General features: G+C 44.7%; 1 protein-coding gene across 50 annotated transcripts in view; it reads left to right on the plus strand.

Moving 5' to 3' along the window:
• The window catches only part of TRDN (triadin), a 1,152,170-nt gene that overhangs the window by 819,755 nt on the left and 315,939 nt on the right, over positions 1-16,476 (plus strand). For 45 of the 50 annotated variants that reach the window (XM_075339946.1, XM_075339974.1, XM_075339964.1 and 42 more), the window contains 2 exons: positions 12,524-13,072; positions 13,167-13,235. The exons of 2 other annotated variants lie outside the window; for them this stretch is intronic. In XM_075339946.1, the coding sequence (XP_075196061.1) occupies positions 12,524-13,072; positions 13,167-13,235 (618 nt within the window). The remainder of the gene's footprint in view (positions 1-12,523; positions 13,073-13,166; positions 13,236-16,476) is intronic. 3 more of the 50 variants (XM_075339947.1, XM_075339963.1, XM_075339949.1) reach the window with 2 other exon arrangements.

The following is a 16,476-nucleotide window of genomic DNA, read 5'->3' on the forward strand; positions in this document are numbered from 1 at the left end:
TTACTTTTTTCTATCTATACATTTGGCCTGGGACAACTCATAAAGTCCCATGGCTTCCAGTACCACCTATATGCCGATGACACTCAGATCTACCTCTCTGGTCCAGATGTCACTTCTCTGCTGTCCAGAATCCCAGAGTGCCTATCTGCTATATCTTCCTTCTTCTCCTCTCGCTTCCTAAAGCTCAATGTGGCCAAAACTGAACTGATCATCTTTCCTCCATCTCCCCTACACTCTCTACCTGATCTATCTATTACAATAAATAACATCACACTCTCCCCAGCACCCAAAGTTCGGTGCCTCGGAGTGACCTTTGACTCTGCCTTGTCCTTCATACCACACATTCAATCCCTCACCACCTCCTGTCGTCTTCAACTCAAAAATATTTCCAGAATCCGTCCCTTCATCAATTCTCAATCTACAAAAATGCTAGTGCATGCTCTCATAATCTCCCGCCTCGACTACTGCAACATCTTCCTATGCGGTCTCCCTGCTAACACGCTCGCCCCTCTCCAGTCCATCCTTAATGCTGCTGCCCGACTGATCCACCTCTCGCCTCACTACCACCCCGCTTCTCCTCTCTGCATGTCCCTTCACTGGCTCCCAATCTTCCATCGTATCCAATTCAAACTACTAATACTGACTTACAAAGCCATCCACAAATTGTCTCCTCCATATATCTCTGAACTAATCTCTCGCTACACTCCAAAACGTAATCTCCGGTCCTCCCAAGATCTCCTTCTATCCTCCTCTCTCATTCGCTCCTCATGCAACCGTCTCCAAGACTTCTCCCGAGCATCCCCAGTCTCCTGGAACTCACTGCCTCAACACGTCAGATTATCTACTACACTTGCAAACTTCAAACGGAACCTAAAGACTCATCTGTTCAGAAATGCCTATAACCTTGAATGACCTCACTGCCCCACCACCGTGCGGAGCTGCCGCCCCACCACCGTGCGGAGCTGCCGCCCCACCACCGTGCGGAGCTGCCGCCCCACCACCGTGCGGAGCTGCCGCCCCACCACCGTGCGGAGCTGCCGCCCCACCACCGTGCGGAGCTGCCGCCCCACCACCGTGCGGAGCTGCCGCCCCACCTACACCCCACCTACTGTCTCCTCCCCATAATCCTATAGAATGTAAGCCCGCAAGGGCAGGGCCCTCTTCCCTCTGTACTAGTCTGTCTACTGTAACTTGTACATGTATTTTGTATGTAACCCCCTTCTCATGTACAGCACCATGGAATCAATGGTGCTCTATAAATAAATAATAATAATAATAATATTCACTATAATAGTATAGAGGGCCACTCAAAATAGCAATGAATAAATATAAAAGGTTGAGTTTCATATGGCCAAACATAATTCCAAAAAGATGACTAGTACACCCACATAAATAACAATTATTTATTGCAGATAATTCACTATCTGCAATAAATAATTGTTATTTATGTGGGTGTACTAGTCATCTTTTTGGAATTATGTTTGGCCATATGAAACTCAACCTTTTATGCTGGCAGCAGAGCTCAAAACCATCAGGCGGTCAAATGTTTACTTTGGAATGTAGGGGAAATGTGAGACACCACTGAGAAATTGTGGACGGTTAGCTCTGGAGAGTGAGACCTAGTTTCATCAATGGTTGTCTACACTCAACCAGCAGTCAGGGAAGGTCGGGTGCGACAATGATGCAAACCAGTCTGCGACCCTTCTTCAGGGCAATGTGACACACGTGCCTTGTATGGCTCACGTGTTGAACCTGGTTGTCCAGCAATTTTTAAAACACTATCCCGGCCTACATGGCCTTCTGCAGAGGGCACGGTGTAACGCCTGCCTGGATCGACACACTCAGATGGGCTGTAAAGGATAGGCTAGAGGCAAGCCACTCACCAAGCTGGACACCCAGAACCCTGAAACCCTTTAACCCCTATACAGTGATTTGGAATTACACAGGGCCCAAGTTGATCAATACCTGTGGAAGGCTGCAGTTCCAGAGAATAGTAGTCATGCAGGGTCAAAAACATTAATTGAGGAAGAGGAACAGAATGGGATGGCCAGGACCTAATCAGAAAACAAGCAGAGGTGAAATGCGGATCGGCCAACGAGGTACATAAACAGCAAGCAGGAAAAGTAGTCAGGTAACAAGCACACAAACTCATAAAACTGAACTGGTGGTAACAGTAACAAGAGGTTCATAGCTTTGTCTGGCAGTGGTCTGCAGACAGGAGGGGCCTAAAAAAGGGTGTGGTGTCTTCCCATTGGTTGTAGCTGAATGATGGTACTTCATCTGTGAGATACCCACCACTTACATTCAGCCTGTGGTTCTGTATCTGTCAACGCAACCCAGTGGGTGACCATAACCTGCGTCCACCTGCGCCGCAGGCATCGACTCCTTTCCCATCATCAGCACTTTGCACGAAAGGAACACGTTGTCACCTGGCGACCGGAGTACAAATTGATTGAGTGGACTACGTTGGTGACTTAACAGCCGTGTGCGGCAATGATGCAAACCTGTCTGCGGCCCTTCATCAGGGCAATGTGACACACATGCCTTGTATGGCTCACGTGTTGAATCTGATTCTCCAGCAATTTTTAAAATACCATCCCGGCCTACATGGCCTTGTGCAGCGGGCACGCTGCTATGTGCTCACTTTCATCCTTCGCACCCAGCAGCTGAACAACTTTCATCGCTCCTGAAGTCTTAGGGTCTGGCGGTTAAACGCCGGAAATGCGATGTTCCGACACGCAGGAATTGGAATCTGCACATGTTGCAGCGTGTGTGGCAGCACCGCAGAGCCCTGCAGAAATACGGTATGACGTATACCCTGGGCTAACTTGATCCAGAGGTGGTGCAGATCACGCTGCTGGAGTGGTGTCAGATCAAGGACCTATGCACCCTTCTACACAGTTTACAAATGTCGAAGAAGATGTTTAGCACTGGCGATGCCATTCTCAGCGTAGCAATTATGGTCATCTACAAGATGGAGCACACTGTAAGCATTATTCGGAGTCAGGTGTTGGTCCAAGAGGAAGGTGAGGAAGTACAGGAGGAGTCATATACAGAAGGGATAATAAGATCTACAAGGTTCATATGGTGAGCGGCACGTAGGCGGCAGTCATGGTGGGGGATAGGGATTAACAAGGGCACATAGTATCAGCAAAAATTGTTGAGGAAGGTGCAGGAGCCCATGAAGAAATGGAGAACGAACTTGCGATGGGCATGGAAGACTCAGCTGATGAGTGAGAGCTTGCTCACATTTCGGTTGTGCGAGGTTGGGGGGAGAGGGCAGAGGAAGGAGGCACGATTCTCACCTCTCTGCCACCAACACACCAAGGACTTGGTCCTCCTGGTTGCACAAGACACATGAGCGCCTTCTTGCTGCACTACCTACAACATGACCCTCGGATTGTACGAATTCGAAGTAATGCTAACTACTGGGTTGCCACACTGTTAGATCCCCGGTACAAAACAAAATTTGGCGAATTCCTGCCATAGAAAGAGACGCACGTATACAGGAGTATCTGCAGAAGGTGGTACGGATTCTTAGATCTGCTTTTCCAGTAAACACCAGTGCTGCACAGAGTGAATCTCAACGGTTTGTCATGGATAGGAGGAAATGGGCTTTTACTTGTCCACATCTGAGGGACCGAGGGCTGGCTGCTGTGCTGAGATGGCATTGTGTACGGTGTCCCTGCAGAGTTGCACTTTTGGTCATATACCAAATGAGTTCAAAAAGGACAGATGCTGGTGAAAAGGGGAACAGTTGTGTTGGAAAGGGGAAAAAAGTTTTTGTCCGTGGGTTTGGTGGTTAAGCAAAAGTAACATTTGATGAAGAAACACCATCTGTTACGGTGGGACTGGCAGATTTGGATAAGGTGGTATATACTATGTTACCGCTATATAACGAAAATTAATAAGAAAAGAAAAAGAAAGGTATATATCCCCATCAGCAGTCAATGTCCACCATGCTCCCAGATGGAAAAGGAGAGGTTGGCAACTGGAAGGTTAGGTGGAGGATACAGAGCTGTGTGGCTATGAAACTAATAGTAGCCTGAACCGAGTTAGACGCCACTCGGATCTGGAGACTGGGAGCCCTGTTAGCGTCACAGGGTCCACACGCCCACCCAGCCCAGGAACTCCCTGTTAACATTACAGGGGCCATTGAGTACGCTGACCGTGTGCATTGGGGCCACACCTGTGGACAGCAGGCGCATCAGCAGCAGCAGGCCTGTTAATGCCACTGGGCTGCACAAGCAGGACTTGTAGGACAGGAGCTGGTCTTAACCGTTCTGCGTTACCAACTGTGGTGGCGGCCTGCATCGACGCCCTATCCCTGCCTACCTCTGGCCTAAAGCCGCAATGGGTTCAACACATGGAGGTGTGCTCTTTCGGAGCATAATAGAAGACTGCGCACCTCCTTGTTGGCTCCAGCCCGTTTTATAACCTGGGTCCGCCCCAAACCAAGGTGGACCACAATGCACCTCCTGGAGACAAAAGCAGAGTGACACGTCATGAGTGGCATAACTAGCGTCCTATTTTGAACCGCCACTTGAATGATGACCTCATTGCTGCCACAACCAAAACACCTGAACAGTCATCGTCTGACCAACAACAATGAGGTGACAAGTCATAGGGGCGGGCCTCTGCAAGCCTGTTGGAAATGGTCTGGCCAAATTGTCAGGACACCTTATGCCCTGTGGTCTATATGGGCCCCCCAGATCATGGGCAGGGCCAAAGAGTTCATTACCAGACCTAGCCTCTGATGCAGTAAGTGCCTGAGCATGCTCAGTAGCATGAAATACAGTTTCTGAAAAAAAGACTATCAGCTTTAGCAAGGTGTCTAGGCACAACACAGGACTTGGACCCGGCACGGAATACAAGTACCTGTGCAAAGAGGCTTTTCGCACTAAGTGTGGGAGCATGCGTTGTATCCCGAAATGAAGACTTAAGCCCACTTTACACGTTGCAATTAGTTGTACAATCGCATTTGCGATGTGACACGCCCAGGTTGCATATGGGATCTTATGAGATTTCACCCGAAAAAATCCTTTATTAGAAATAAAAACACAAACATATACCCTGGTTCACCACTTTAATCAGCCCCAAAAAGCCCTCCTTGTCCGGCGTACTCCAGGATGCTCCAGCGTCGCTTCCAGCGCTGCTGCATGGAGGTGACAGGAGCTGCAGAAGACACAGCCGCTCCGGTCACCTCCACGCAGGTAATGAAGACAGCCGCGCGATCAGCTGCTGTCACTGAGGTTACCCGCGGCCACCGCTGGATCCAGTGACAGCGGGTAACCTCAGTGACAGCAGCTGATCGCGCGGCTGTCTTCATTAGCTGCGTGGAGGTGACAGGAGCGGCTGTGTCTGCTGCAGCTCCTGTCACCTCCATGCAGCAGCGCTGGAAGCGACGCTGGAGCATCCTGGATTACGCCGGACAAGGAGGGCTTTTTGGGGCTGATTAAAGTGGTGAACCAGGGTATATGTTTGTGTTTTTATTTCTAATAAAGGATTTTTTCGGGTGTGTGTGTTTATTTACTGTAATTTACAGATTAATCATGGAAGGTGTCTCATAGATGCTTAACATGATTAATCTAGGACTTCTTGGCAGCTATGGGCTGCCAATAACTCCTTATTACCCCGATTTGCAAACGCACCAGGGTAAATCGGGAAGAGCCGGGTACAGTCCCAGAACTGTCGCATATAATGTATGCGGCAATTCTGGGCGGCTGTTGGCTGATATTGTTAGGCTGGGGGGCTCCCCATAACGTGGAGCTCCCCATCCTGAGAATACCAGCCTTCAGCCGTATGGCTTTATCTGGCTGGTATTAAAATTGGGGGGAACCGCACGCCGTTTTTTTTAATTATTTAATTATTTATTTCACTACACAGTATAGACCCGCCCACCGGCTGCTGTGATTGGGTGCAGTGTGACACCTGTCACTCAGAGTGGGGGCGTGTCTCACTGTAACCAATCATAGGCGCCGGTGGGCGGGGAAAGCAGGGAATACGAAATTGTTTAATGGGCGGCCGGCTTTTTCAAAACAGTAAAAGCCGCCGGAGCAGTGTGAACGCCGTGCAGCGCCGGGGATCGGTGAGTATATGAGAGAGGGGGATAGACTGACATGGACAGAGAGTGAGGGACAGAGATAGTGACCGATTGACAGAGATTAGTGACTGACAGACATTGTGAGGCGCTTCAGAACGCAGCTTTTCAGCTGCGCTCTGAAGCGGACCTTTTTTAAGCTGCGGTGCAGAGCACACACCTGCGCACATTGCATCAGACACCAAAATCGTATGAGGGATGTCACACGTTACAATTGACTAGGTTCGTGCAACAAAACGCTCAATTCTAGAGAATGATACGATGTGTTTGCGATCAACGGTTTTGCGTTCAATCCTGATCGCAAGTAGATGTCACACGCAGATACCTCAAAAACGATGCCGGATGTGCGTCACTTACAACTTGACCCCAACGACGGATTGTGAGATATATTGAAGCGTGTGTAGCGGGCTTTAGCCTCAGGAATGGCACAGTCAGGCTGAGCATACTCACTAGGTGAAACACTGTAGTTAGGCTGCAGCTGGGGTAAATCGGCACATGCATGCGCACTAGCTGCCTCTCCACACTTAGACGTGGAGGAGAAATTGCTCTTCGGGTGTGTACTTGGAGATGCTGTCTATGAACAGAAGGAAAAGCTAAAGGAAGCCTCACTTTCTATCCCTCTGAATGATCAAATGCAGCAAGGAATTCCCTGAGTTTCCTATAAAATTAGTGTAGCAAAATGTGCATGATGGTGTCATGCAGAGGTGCTGCACATAGATTTGCACCAGTGGGGCACTAATGGAGTACAACAGCCACTTCTTGTATGCCACTAAATGGCAGCATTTTTTGCTATCATTATAGCTTATTAAAAACAGAGCAGGAGGGTGTCATACAGAGGTGCTGCACATAGATTTGCACCAGTGGGGCACTAATGGAGTACAACAGTCACTTCTTGTATGCCACGAAGTTTACTCAATTTTTGGTATTATAATGTATTAGTAACAATGAGTTTGAGTGTGCAATGCAGGCAGACGTGCTGCTAATATCTTTGCACTAGTGGGACAATACAGAAGTCCAACAGCCACTTCTTGTATGCCACTGAATGGCAGCATTTTTTGCTATCATTATAGCTTATTAAAAACAGAGCAGGAGGGTGTCATGCAGAGGTGCTGCAAATAGATTTGCAACAGTGGGGCACTAATGGAGTACAACAGCCACTTCTTGTATGCCACTAAATGGCAGCATTTTTTGCTATCATTATAGCTTATTAAAAACAGAGCAGGAGGGTGTTATGCAGAGGTGCTGCACATAGATTTGCACCAGTGGGGCACTATTGGAGTACAACAGCCACTTCTTGTATGCCACTAAGTTTACTCAATTTTTGGTATTATAATGTATTAGTAACAATGAGTTTGAGTGTGCAATGCAGCCAGACGTGCTGCAAATATCTTTGCACTAGTGGGACAATACAGAAGTCCAACAGCCACTTCTTGTATGCCACTAAATTGCAGCATTTTTTGCTATCATTATAGCTTATTAAAAACAGAGCAGGAGGGTGTCATGCAGAGGTGCTGCACATAGATTTGCACCAGTGGGGCACTAATGGAGTACAACAGCCACTTCTTGTATGCCACTAAGTTTACTCAATTTTTGGTATTATTATGTATTAGTAACAATGAGTTTGAGTGTCCAATGCAGGCAGACGTGCTGCAAATATCTTTGCACTAGTGGGACAATACAGAAGTCCAACAGCCACGTTTAGGATGCCACTAAGTTCACTCAGTGTTTGCTAGTATAATGGCTTAGTAACAATGAGTTTGAGTGTGCAATGCAGGCAGAGGTGCTGCAGATATCTTTGCACTAGTGGGACAATACAGACGTCCAACAGCCACGTTTAGGATGCCACTAAGTTCACTCAGAGTTTGGTAGTATAATGGCTTAGTAACAATGAGTTTGAGTGTGCAATGCAGGCAGACGTGCTGCAAATATTTTTGCACTAGTGGGGCAATACAGAAGTCCAAGAGCCACGTTTAGGATGCCACTAAGTTCACTCAGTGTTTGCTAGTATAATGGCTTAGTAACAATGAGTTTGAGTGTGCAATGCAGGCAGACTTACTGCAAATATCTTTGCACTTGTGGGACAATACAGAAGTCCAACAGCCACGTTTAGGATGCCACTAAGTTCACTCAGTGTTTGCTAGTATAATGGCTTAGTAACAATGAGTTTGAGTGTGCAATGCAGGCAGACGTGCTGCAAATATCTTTGCACTTGTGGGACAATACAGAAGTCCAACAGCCACGTTTAGGATGCCACTATGTTCACTCAGTGTTTGCTAGTATAATGGCTTAGTAACAATGAGTTTGAGTGTGCAATGCAGGCAGACGTGCTGCAAATATCTTTGCACTAGTGGGACAATACAGAAGTCCAAAAGCCACGTTTAGGATGCCACTAAGTTCACTCAGTGTTTGCTTGTATAATGGCTTAGTAACAATGAGTTTGAGTGTGCAAAGGGCAGGAGGGTACAGTGGCAGGGTTGTGGGTCTCTGGGTAGACAAAAGGAAGCCTGCCTTTCTATCCCTCCTAATGGGGAAATGCAGCGAGGAAATCCCTGACCTTAGCTACACAGATGCTGTCATCTTGTGTAGCTGTTAAACTCTGTTTTCACGGACCTGTCACCTATGGCTCTGACCCTGCCGGTGTTAGCCCTTAAAAGGACTGATAGAAAGTGCTATCCCTAAGCTGTCCAGCGCTGTGTATGGAGCGTATACAGCAGTATCAGCGATAGGAGCTGCGCCAGTGATGACTGACACCAAGGACGCAGAAGGCAGATAATGGCGTGCTGGAGGAAAATGTCCGGTTTTATAATGCAGGGACATGTGATGTGGACATCCTATCACACATGCCGCTGCTTCTCTGGCTAAATGTCCACTTAGCTGTGTGTGTGTCTGGGATTGGCTGACATGCTTGCCCGCCCCACTACACGCGCGCGCTTAGGGAAGGAAGACAAGGAAAAAAAAAAAAATGGCGATCGCCATTATCCAAACAGCAGTGATCTGAATGCGCTGTTCCCGCACACTATACGCTGAAATTTCATAATAGTGTGAGTCACTGAGTGACTTACACTATTACAGCGGAAAGCCAGCTAGTAATTAGCTGGTCTTTTTGCTGCTAGAACCGTTCTCAAACGTATCTAGAACTATCGAGCTTTAGCAAAAAGATCGAGTTCTAGTTCTATCTAGAACAGCCCCCAAAATCACTCGAGACGCGAACTGGAGAACCTCGAACCACGAACCGCGCTCAACTCTAGTTGGGACCATCAGTTGTGCTGTGCAGAAGTCTGGTGGCTACACAGCTGATAAGGCCACTTTCACACAAAGAGATAAATCTTTTACAAATCTGTGGTTGCAATGAAATCATGGCCATATTGTTCCATTTGTACACAGCCACAAACTTGGCACTGATTGTCCACAATTTCACTGCAACCACAGATCTGCCACAGATTTATCTCTGTGTGTAAAGTGCGCTATAGTCCTACTGAATAGACTGTTAGAATTTGTAATATGGCAAGAAAAAAGCAGCTAAGTAAAGAAAAATGAGTAGCCATCATTACTTTAAGAAATTAAGGTCAGTCAGTCCAAAAAATTGGGAAAACTTTGAAAGTGTGCCCAAGTGCAGTGGCAAAAACCATCAAACGCTAAAAAGAAATTGGCTCACATGAGGACCGCCCCAGGAAAGGAAGACCAAGAGTGACCTCTGCTGCAGAGGATAAGTTTAGGTTAACAGCAGCTAGATTAGAGACCAGGTCAATACCACACAGAGTTCTAGCAGCAGACACATCTCTAGAACAACTGTTAAGAGGAGACTTTGTGCAGCAGGTCTTCATTTTAAAATAGCTGCTAGGAAACCGCTGCTAAGGACAGGCAACAAGCAGAAGAGACTTGTTTGGGCTAATGAACACAAGGAATGGACATTAGACCAGTGGGAATCTGTGCTTTGGTCTGATTAATCAAAATTTGAGATCTTTGGATCCAACCACCATGTCTGTGCGACGCAGAAAAGGTGAACGGATGGACTCTACATGCCTGGTTCCCACCGTGAAGCATGGAGGACGAGGTTTGATGGTGTGGTGGTGCTTTGCTGGTGACACTGTTGGGAATTTATTCAAAATTGCAGGCATACAGAACCAGCATGGAATCCACAGCATATTGCAGCGGCATGCTATTCCATCCGGTTTGTGTTTAGTTGGTCCATCATTTATTGCTCAACAGGACAATGACACCAAACACACCTCCAGGCTGTGTAAGGGCTATTTGACTAAGAAGGAGAGTGATGGGGTGCTACACCAGATGACCTGGCCTCCCCAGTCACCAGACCTGAACCCAATCGAGATGGTTTGGGGTGAGCTGGACTGCAGAGTGAAGGCAAAAGGGCCAACAAGTGCTAAGCATCTTTGGGAACTCCTTCAAGACTGTTGGAAAACCATTTCCGGTGACTACCTCTTGAAGCTCATCAAGAGAATGCCAAGAGTGTGCAAAGCAGTAATCAAAGCAAAAGGTGGCTACTTTGATGAACCTAGAATATAAGACATAGTATCAGTTGTTTCACACTTTTTTGTTAAGTATGTCATTCCATGTTTTAATTCATAGTTTTGATGCCTTCAATGCGAATCTACAATTTTCAGAGTCATGAAAATAAAGAAAACTCTTTGAATGAGGTGTGTCCATGTAAAATAATTATGATGTGACAAACATTATGACACATACATGTCATACATTATTATGTGACATTATATGATGAAAATACTAAACTTTTTACTTACTGAAAGTTTTCTGCAAGTTTGTACAAATCTTTTAACCCCTTCACGACCATGGACGGATATATCCGTCATGGAGCGTGTCCCGTTAAGCCCCGCCCCCTGCCGCGGGCAGGCGGCGGCGGTCGGCACACATATCAGCTGTTTTCAACAGCTGACATGTGTGCCTGCCAGCCGCGGGTGGAATCGCTTCCACCCACGGCCATTAACCCCTTAGATCTTGCTGCCAAAGTCTGGCAGCAAGATCTAAATGCGTGCGGCCATGCTTTTTACTTACCGCCACCCCCATCGGAAGTCATGTGCGTGATCACGTGACTATCGGTGGTTGCCATCGTAGCACAGGGTCATGTGATGACGCCTGCAGCTATGTATGATTTTTCCCTTTCGTTTTCCCTCGGCACGGAGCAGAGGGAAAAAGAAAGTGACTGCATCTGCTGTTTACAGCTGTATAGCTGTGATCAGCAGATAGATAATAGCGATCGGATTGCTGATCGCTATAGCCCCCTAGGGGGACTAGTAAAATAAAAAAAAAAAGTAAAAAAAAAGTTTTTAAAAAAAACAAAAAACCTAAAAGTTCAAATCACCCCCCTTTCTCCCATTGAAAATTAAAGGATTAAAAAATAAATAAATATACACATATTTGGTATCGCCGCGTTCAGAAATGCCCGATCTATCAAAATATAAAATCAATTAATCTGATTGGTAAACGGCGTAGTGGCAAAAAAATTCCAAACGCCAAAATTACGTTTTTTGGTCGCCGCACGTTTTACGCAAAATGCAATATCAAAAAGTAGCATCTGCGCAAAAATTGTACCATTAGAAACGTCAGCTCGAGACGCAAAAAATAAGCAATCACTGAGCCATAGATCCCCAAAAATATGAACGCTATGTGTATCGGAAAATGGCGCAAAACATGCGCCACTTTTATTGGACAAACTTGTGAATTTTTTTAACCCCTTAGATACAAGTAAACCTATCCATGTTTGGTGTCTACAAACTCGCACCGACCTTAGGCATCATACCCATACATCAGTTTTACCATATAGTGAACACCGTGAATACAGCATCCCAAAACCTATTGTGCTATCACACTTTTTTTGCAATTTTTCCGCATTTGGAATTTTTTTGCTATTTTCCAGTACACCATATGGTAAAACTTATGGTTTCATTTAAAATTACAACTTGTCCCGCAAAAAACAAGCCCTCATATGGCAAGATTGACGGAAAAATAAAAAAGTTACGGCTCACGGAAGAAGGGGAGCAAAAAACAAAAACGCAAAAACGGAAAGTGCCCCGAGGCTGAAGGGGTTAATAGTGTGGGATAAATGGATTTTTATTGTTTATTAGGGGATACCAAGGACCACTATGTTATTGGAGAGAAAAGATCCTCCTGACTTCCAAGTTTTCATTTAGAGTCTCAAAGACTTAAACTGAGTGAGATTTGGACATATGTTGCAAGCTCCCCATACTGTCTTTTCCTGATTGTAGACACTATTGACCTTTTTACTTGTCAAGTGTAAGGGCCAAGGTACTCCAGTACACCTACATTAATCAATAATATATAATGTGTACACTCACATACCAGACATCAGTATCATATTATATCAATGTTTACTGTCTAAATCTAAATTACGATAAAGAGACTAAATATGTGATAATCGCTATACAGCAGAACCCAAGCCAATAGAACCCAAGAAAAAACATGAAGAGCCAGTAGAGCCCAAGAAAAAGCATGTCGAGCTTGCAACACCTAAGAAGAAACATGAAGAACCAGCAGTACCAGCAGTACTTAAGAAAAAGCCTGTTAAGCCAATAGAACACAAAAAGATTCATGATATAACTGTAGAATCTAAGAAAAAGGATAAAGAGCCATTAGAATCTAAAATGAAACATAAAGAACCAGGAGAGCCCAAGCTTAAATATAAAGAGCCAGCAGAACCTACAAAAAGGCATGAAGAGCCAGCAGTAGCCAAGAAAAAACATGAAGAGCTAATAGAACCCAAGAAAACACATGCTAAGCTAGCAGAACCCCTCAAAAAGCATGAAAAGCCAACAGAACCCAAGAAAAAACATATAAAGTTAGAAAAACCCAAGAAAAAACAAGAAACACCAGTAGAACCCAAGAAAAAACATGCAGAGCTGGCAGAATCCAGGAAAAAACATGAAGAATTAGTAGAATCCAAGAAAAAACAAGAAATAGTAGCAGAACCCAAAAAAGGTATATTACTTGACAAATTCTGAGCATTATCATGTAACATTTTATAATATATACGGTAATTTTTATACAAATATGCCTAAAATATATTCCCCAGCAGAGACTTTAGTGAAAAACAAGGAGCCGACAGAACCAAAGAAAAAACATGAACCTACATCAAAAACAGGTAAAGAGATACATTATTGGGTAGTCTGAATATAGTATTATTTTTCAACTATTTTTTTTTAAATTCAATACGTTTTTATTGAAAGTTTGAATATTTATATATATAACCATATAACAATTCAAAGAAAATGAATGAACTTACAAGGCCCATTGATGTCACCATAGCCCTAACGGGCACATCGGGCCCGGAAATACAGTGATAAAGGGGGTGGGGGAAACTAAGGGTGGGGAAAAAGGGGGGAAGGGAAGAGGTAACATTATCGAGAATCAATAAATCAATAAGCATACAGGAAAATAATCTTGCCATCAACCTCACTACATGGAGATACTGATACATAGGACTCCATTATAACTTGAGGGTAGGGTTGGCACAAGGAGAAGCTGACCACTTGTCCCACCACTTTTGGAATTTGAGCACTGATGAGGTACTACCCGCTAGCAAGGTTTCACAGTGGAAGTGTGTATTGATTCTTGCCACGAGTTCTTCTCACACAAGGAATACTGTTGTTAATGTTGGCCATAAATTTACTTTGATGCAATCTAGTCATGCATCCCTCTTAAACTGTCTGCAGTCCAAATTATGAGTCACTCGTGGTAGCATGCATACCACTCTCTTTCACTCACACTAGAGACGTACTCAGATATGAATAGAAAGTAAGACTGATTTATTCCGGAAGTGAAAATACATTTAAACGGACTTATTGGCTAGGTGCCAAGAATACGTAACACGTCTCCTATTGGATAAAGTAGAACAGCTTATTCTGTGATATACAATATACTATAATGTGCTTGCTTCCTTATTTATATTAAGCAATGTCAGCATGATTCACTTGTCACAAGACTGTCTGTCTGAGTCTTATGCCAAGAGATATATGTGTGGTACAGTTCAAACACCATCTTAAATCCTGTTCTTTATGGATATCTCCATATAACTCTTATATACTCATAATAGTTCATAATCTTGTCCATAACATTGTGGATTTCCATTTGGCAGCTATGCATTGCCTTGCTGAAATAAGGATGTGAGAAATGCACAACGCAATTGTGGCCTGGAACTCTTCTAAACCCAGATGACGAACCCCCATCTGGGGAGATATGGGAATCCTAGTTTCTGTTACTGTTGTCAGCTATTAGGTTAAAAACTTGTTTCCAAAAATCTAGTATTCTGGGGCATGATCACCAAAGATTACTTCTTTCCACAACCCTTCCAACACAAGGGGGTATAGTTAGAAATATATTTAGCCAACTGGGTTGGACACCTGTACCAACCCATGTGTACCTTCTTGATTTGTTCAAGGTGGTTGAGACAGGCAGAGGACTTATGAATCATCCAAGAGGCAGAATGACATAGTGCAGAAGGAAGAGACAGACAACTCTTTCTCCCACTTTACCATGTAGAGAAGGTTCTTTTCTTCCATTGGGCCATTAAAAAAGTTGTATGATAATGGTATTCCTTTGGTTGATATTGACTCGTTTTGAAGGAAGTTGGACAAGAAGGGGTCTGTGCCCTTGATAGAGAGAAGTTAGCTTTTGTTTAGCAGGTGTCTAATTTGAAGGTACTAGAAGAAGGAGTGACAAGTAAGATCGAATTTTGTTGCTATACTGTATCTGTATATTGCATAAGTTCCCCCTTTTGATATAGGTCTGCTTCCCAGCTTTTCAATTTTATGTCAGGAATGCAAATTTCTAGAGTTCTAATGGGAAGCCTTCTTACCAAACAAGAAGTAGCTCTTTGACCCCATGCAGGCCTATGTTGTGGAATGGCATCGACTGTGCCCAGAGAGGAATGAAGAGTTTTCTGGTTCACCAATAAGGAATCCAGAAACCTCCTAGTAGACTCATGAGGCAAAAAAAAAGACTAATTTGGAGCCACTTGTGATCTGTCGACTCCCTCCACCAGTCTCTTACTGACTCTAGGATTGCTGCCTTATGAATTTGTGTCACCATAGCCCTAAGGGGCACATTGGCCCAGGAAATACAGGGATAAAGGGGGGGTAACTAAGGGTGGTGGACAAAGTGGGGAAGGGAAGAGGTAACATTATCGAGAATCAATAAATCATTAAGAATACAGGAAAATATCATATCAGGAATTCCCATTCCCCCTAAATTAAATGGCGGGTGAAGAAATCGTAGAGGGACTCTTGGCTTCTTCCCTGCCCATAAAAACTGCCGAATTAACTTCTGAGAGCAACCAAGAGGTGTTTAGGGATCTTCAAGGGTAGACATCTAAAGTAGTAGATATGTTTGGGGAGAGACATCATTTTGAATATTTCAATCCTTGCAAGCCACGATAATGGGAGTAACTTTAGATGGGATAGTTCCCCTTCTAGGTCTTTGTTCAATTCTGCTATGTTCTTTCTTACCATCTGCTTTATTTACGTAAGGTGGATGCATAGGTAAGGAATACCATGTTTCTCCCACCTAAAGGGAAAGTCCATGGAAAGCTTCTCCTTGATAGACCCGGGGACAAAATGGGGTAAATTAGAGACTTATTTGCATTAAGCTTATTATATGATACAGCTGAGAACTCATTAAGCATGACATTCTGCAATGAAGATTGGACGTCCGAGCAAGAAATAATAATATTATCAGCATATAAACCAATAACATGTTTTGTTTTGCCCACTTCAATACCAGCTATGCCTTTGTTCACTCAAATGGCCACCACCAGGGACTCTACCACCAGCGCAAAAATCACTGTTGATAGGGGACACCCCTGACAAAACCGGAAGCCAAGACCTTCACATTAGGGTTGGAGTCTAAGGATAGAATTGCCGATTTTATTGACCCGTCAAACATAAATTTGTTCAGAAAACACTCGACGTACCCCCAGTGTACTCTGTCAAATGCTTTTTCCGCGTCTAGAAACAGAAGCACACTAGGGGCTTTCTGACTCTCAATCACTCCTATAAGGCCTATAAGATCTATTAGCTTTTTAGTACCATCTTTGGCCTGTCGGTCAGCCACAAACCAAACCTGGTCAGGGGCTATCAAAGAGGGAAGACCTCCATGGAGGTGGGAAGCTATTAGTTTTGAAAAAATCTTCAGGTCACAATTCAGTAAGGATATAGGGCGAAAATTACCTGGGGATGTAGTGATGACAGTTAGGTCAGCAGAGCTCACAACCAGGTTCCCACTATACCAAGTGTGACCACCAGTGAATACGCTGCCTGATTGCTTGACTGTAGAATGCAGGACATGGCAGCACAGCAGTCCATAAATCTGGCAGTCAAATCACCATA

This window comes from Anomaloglossus baeobatrachus, chromosome 3 (assembly GCF_048569485.1).
Source record: "Anomaloglossus baeobatrachus isolate aAnoBae1 chromosome 3, aAnoBae1.hap1, whole genome shotgun sequence".
NCBI classification, from domain to species: domain Eukaryota; kingdom Metazoa; phylum Chordata; class Amphibia; order Anura; family Aromobatidae; genus Anomaloglossus; species Anomaloglossus baeobatrachus.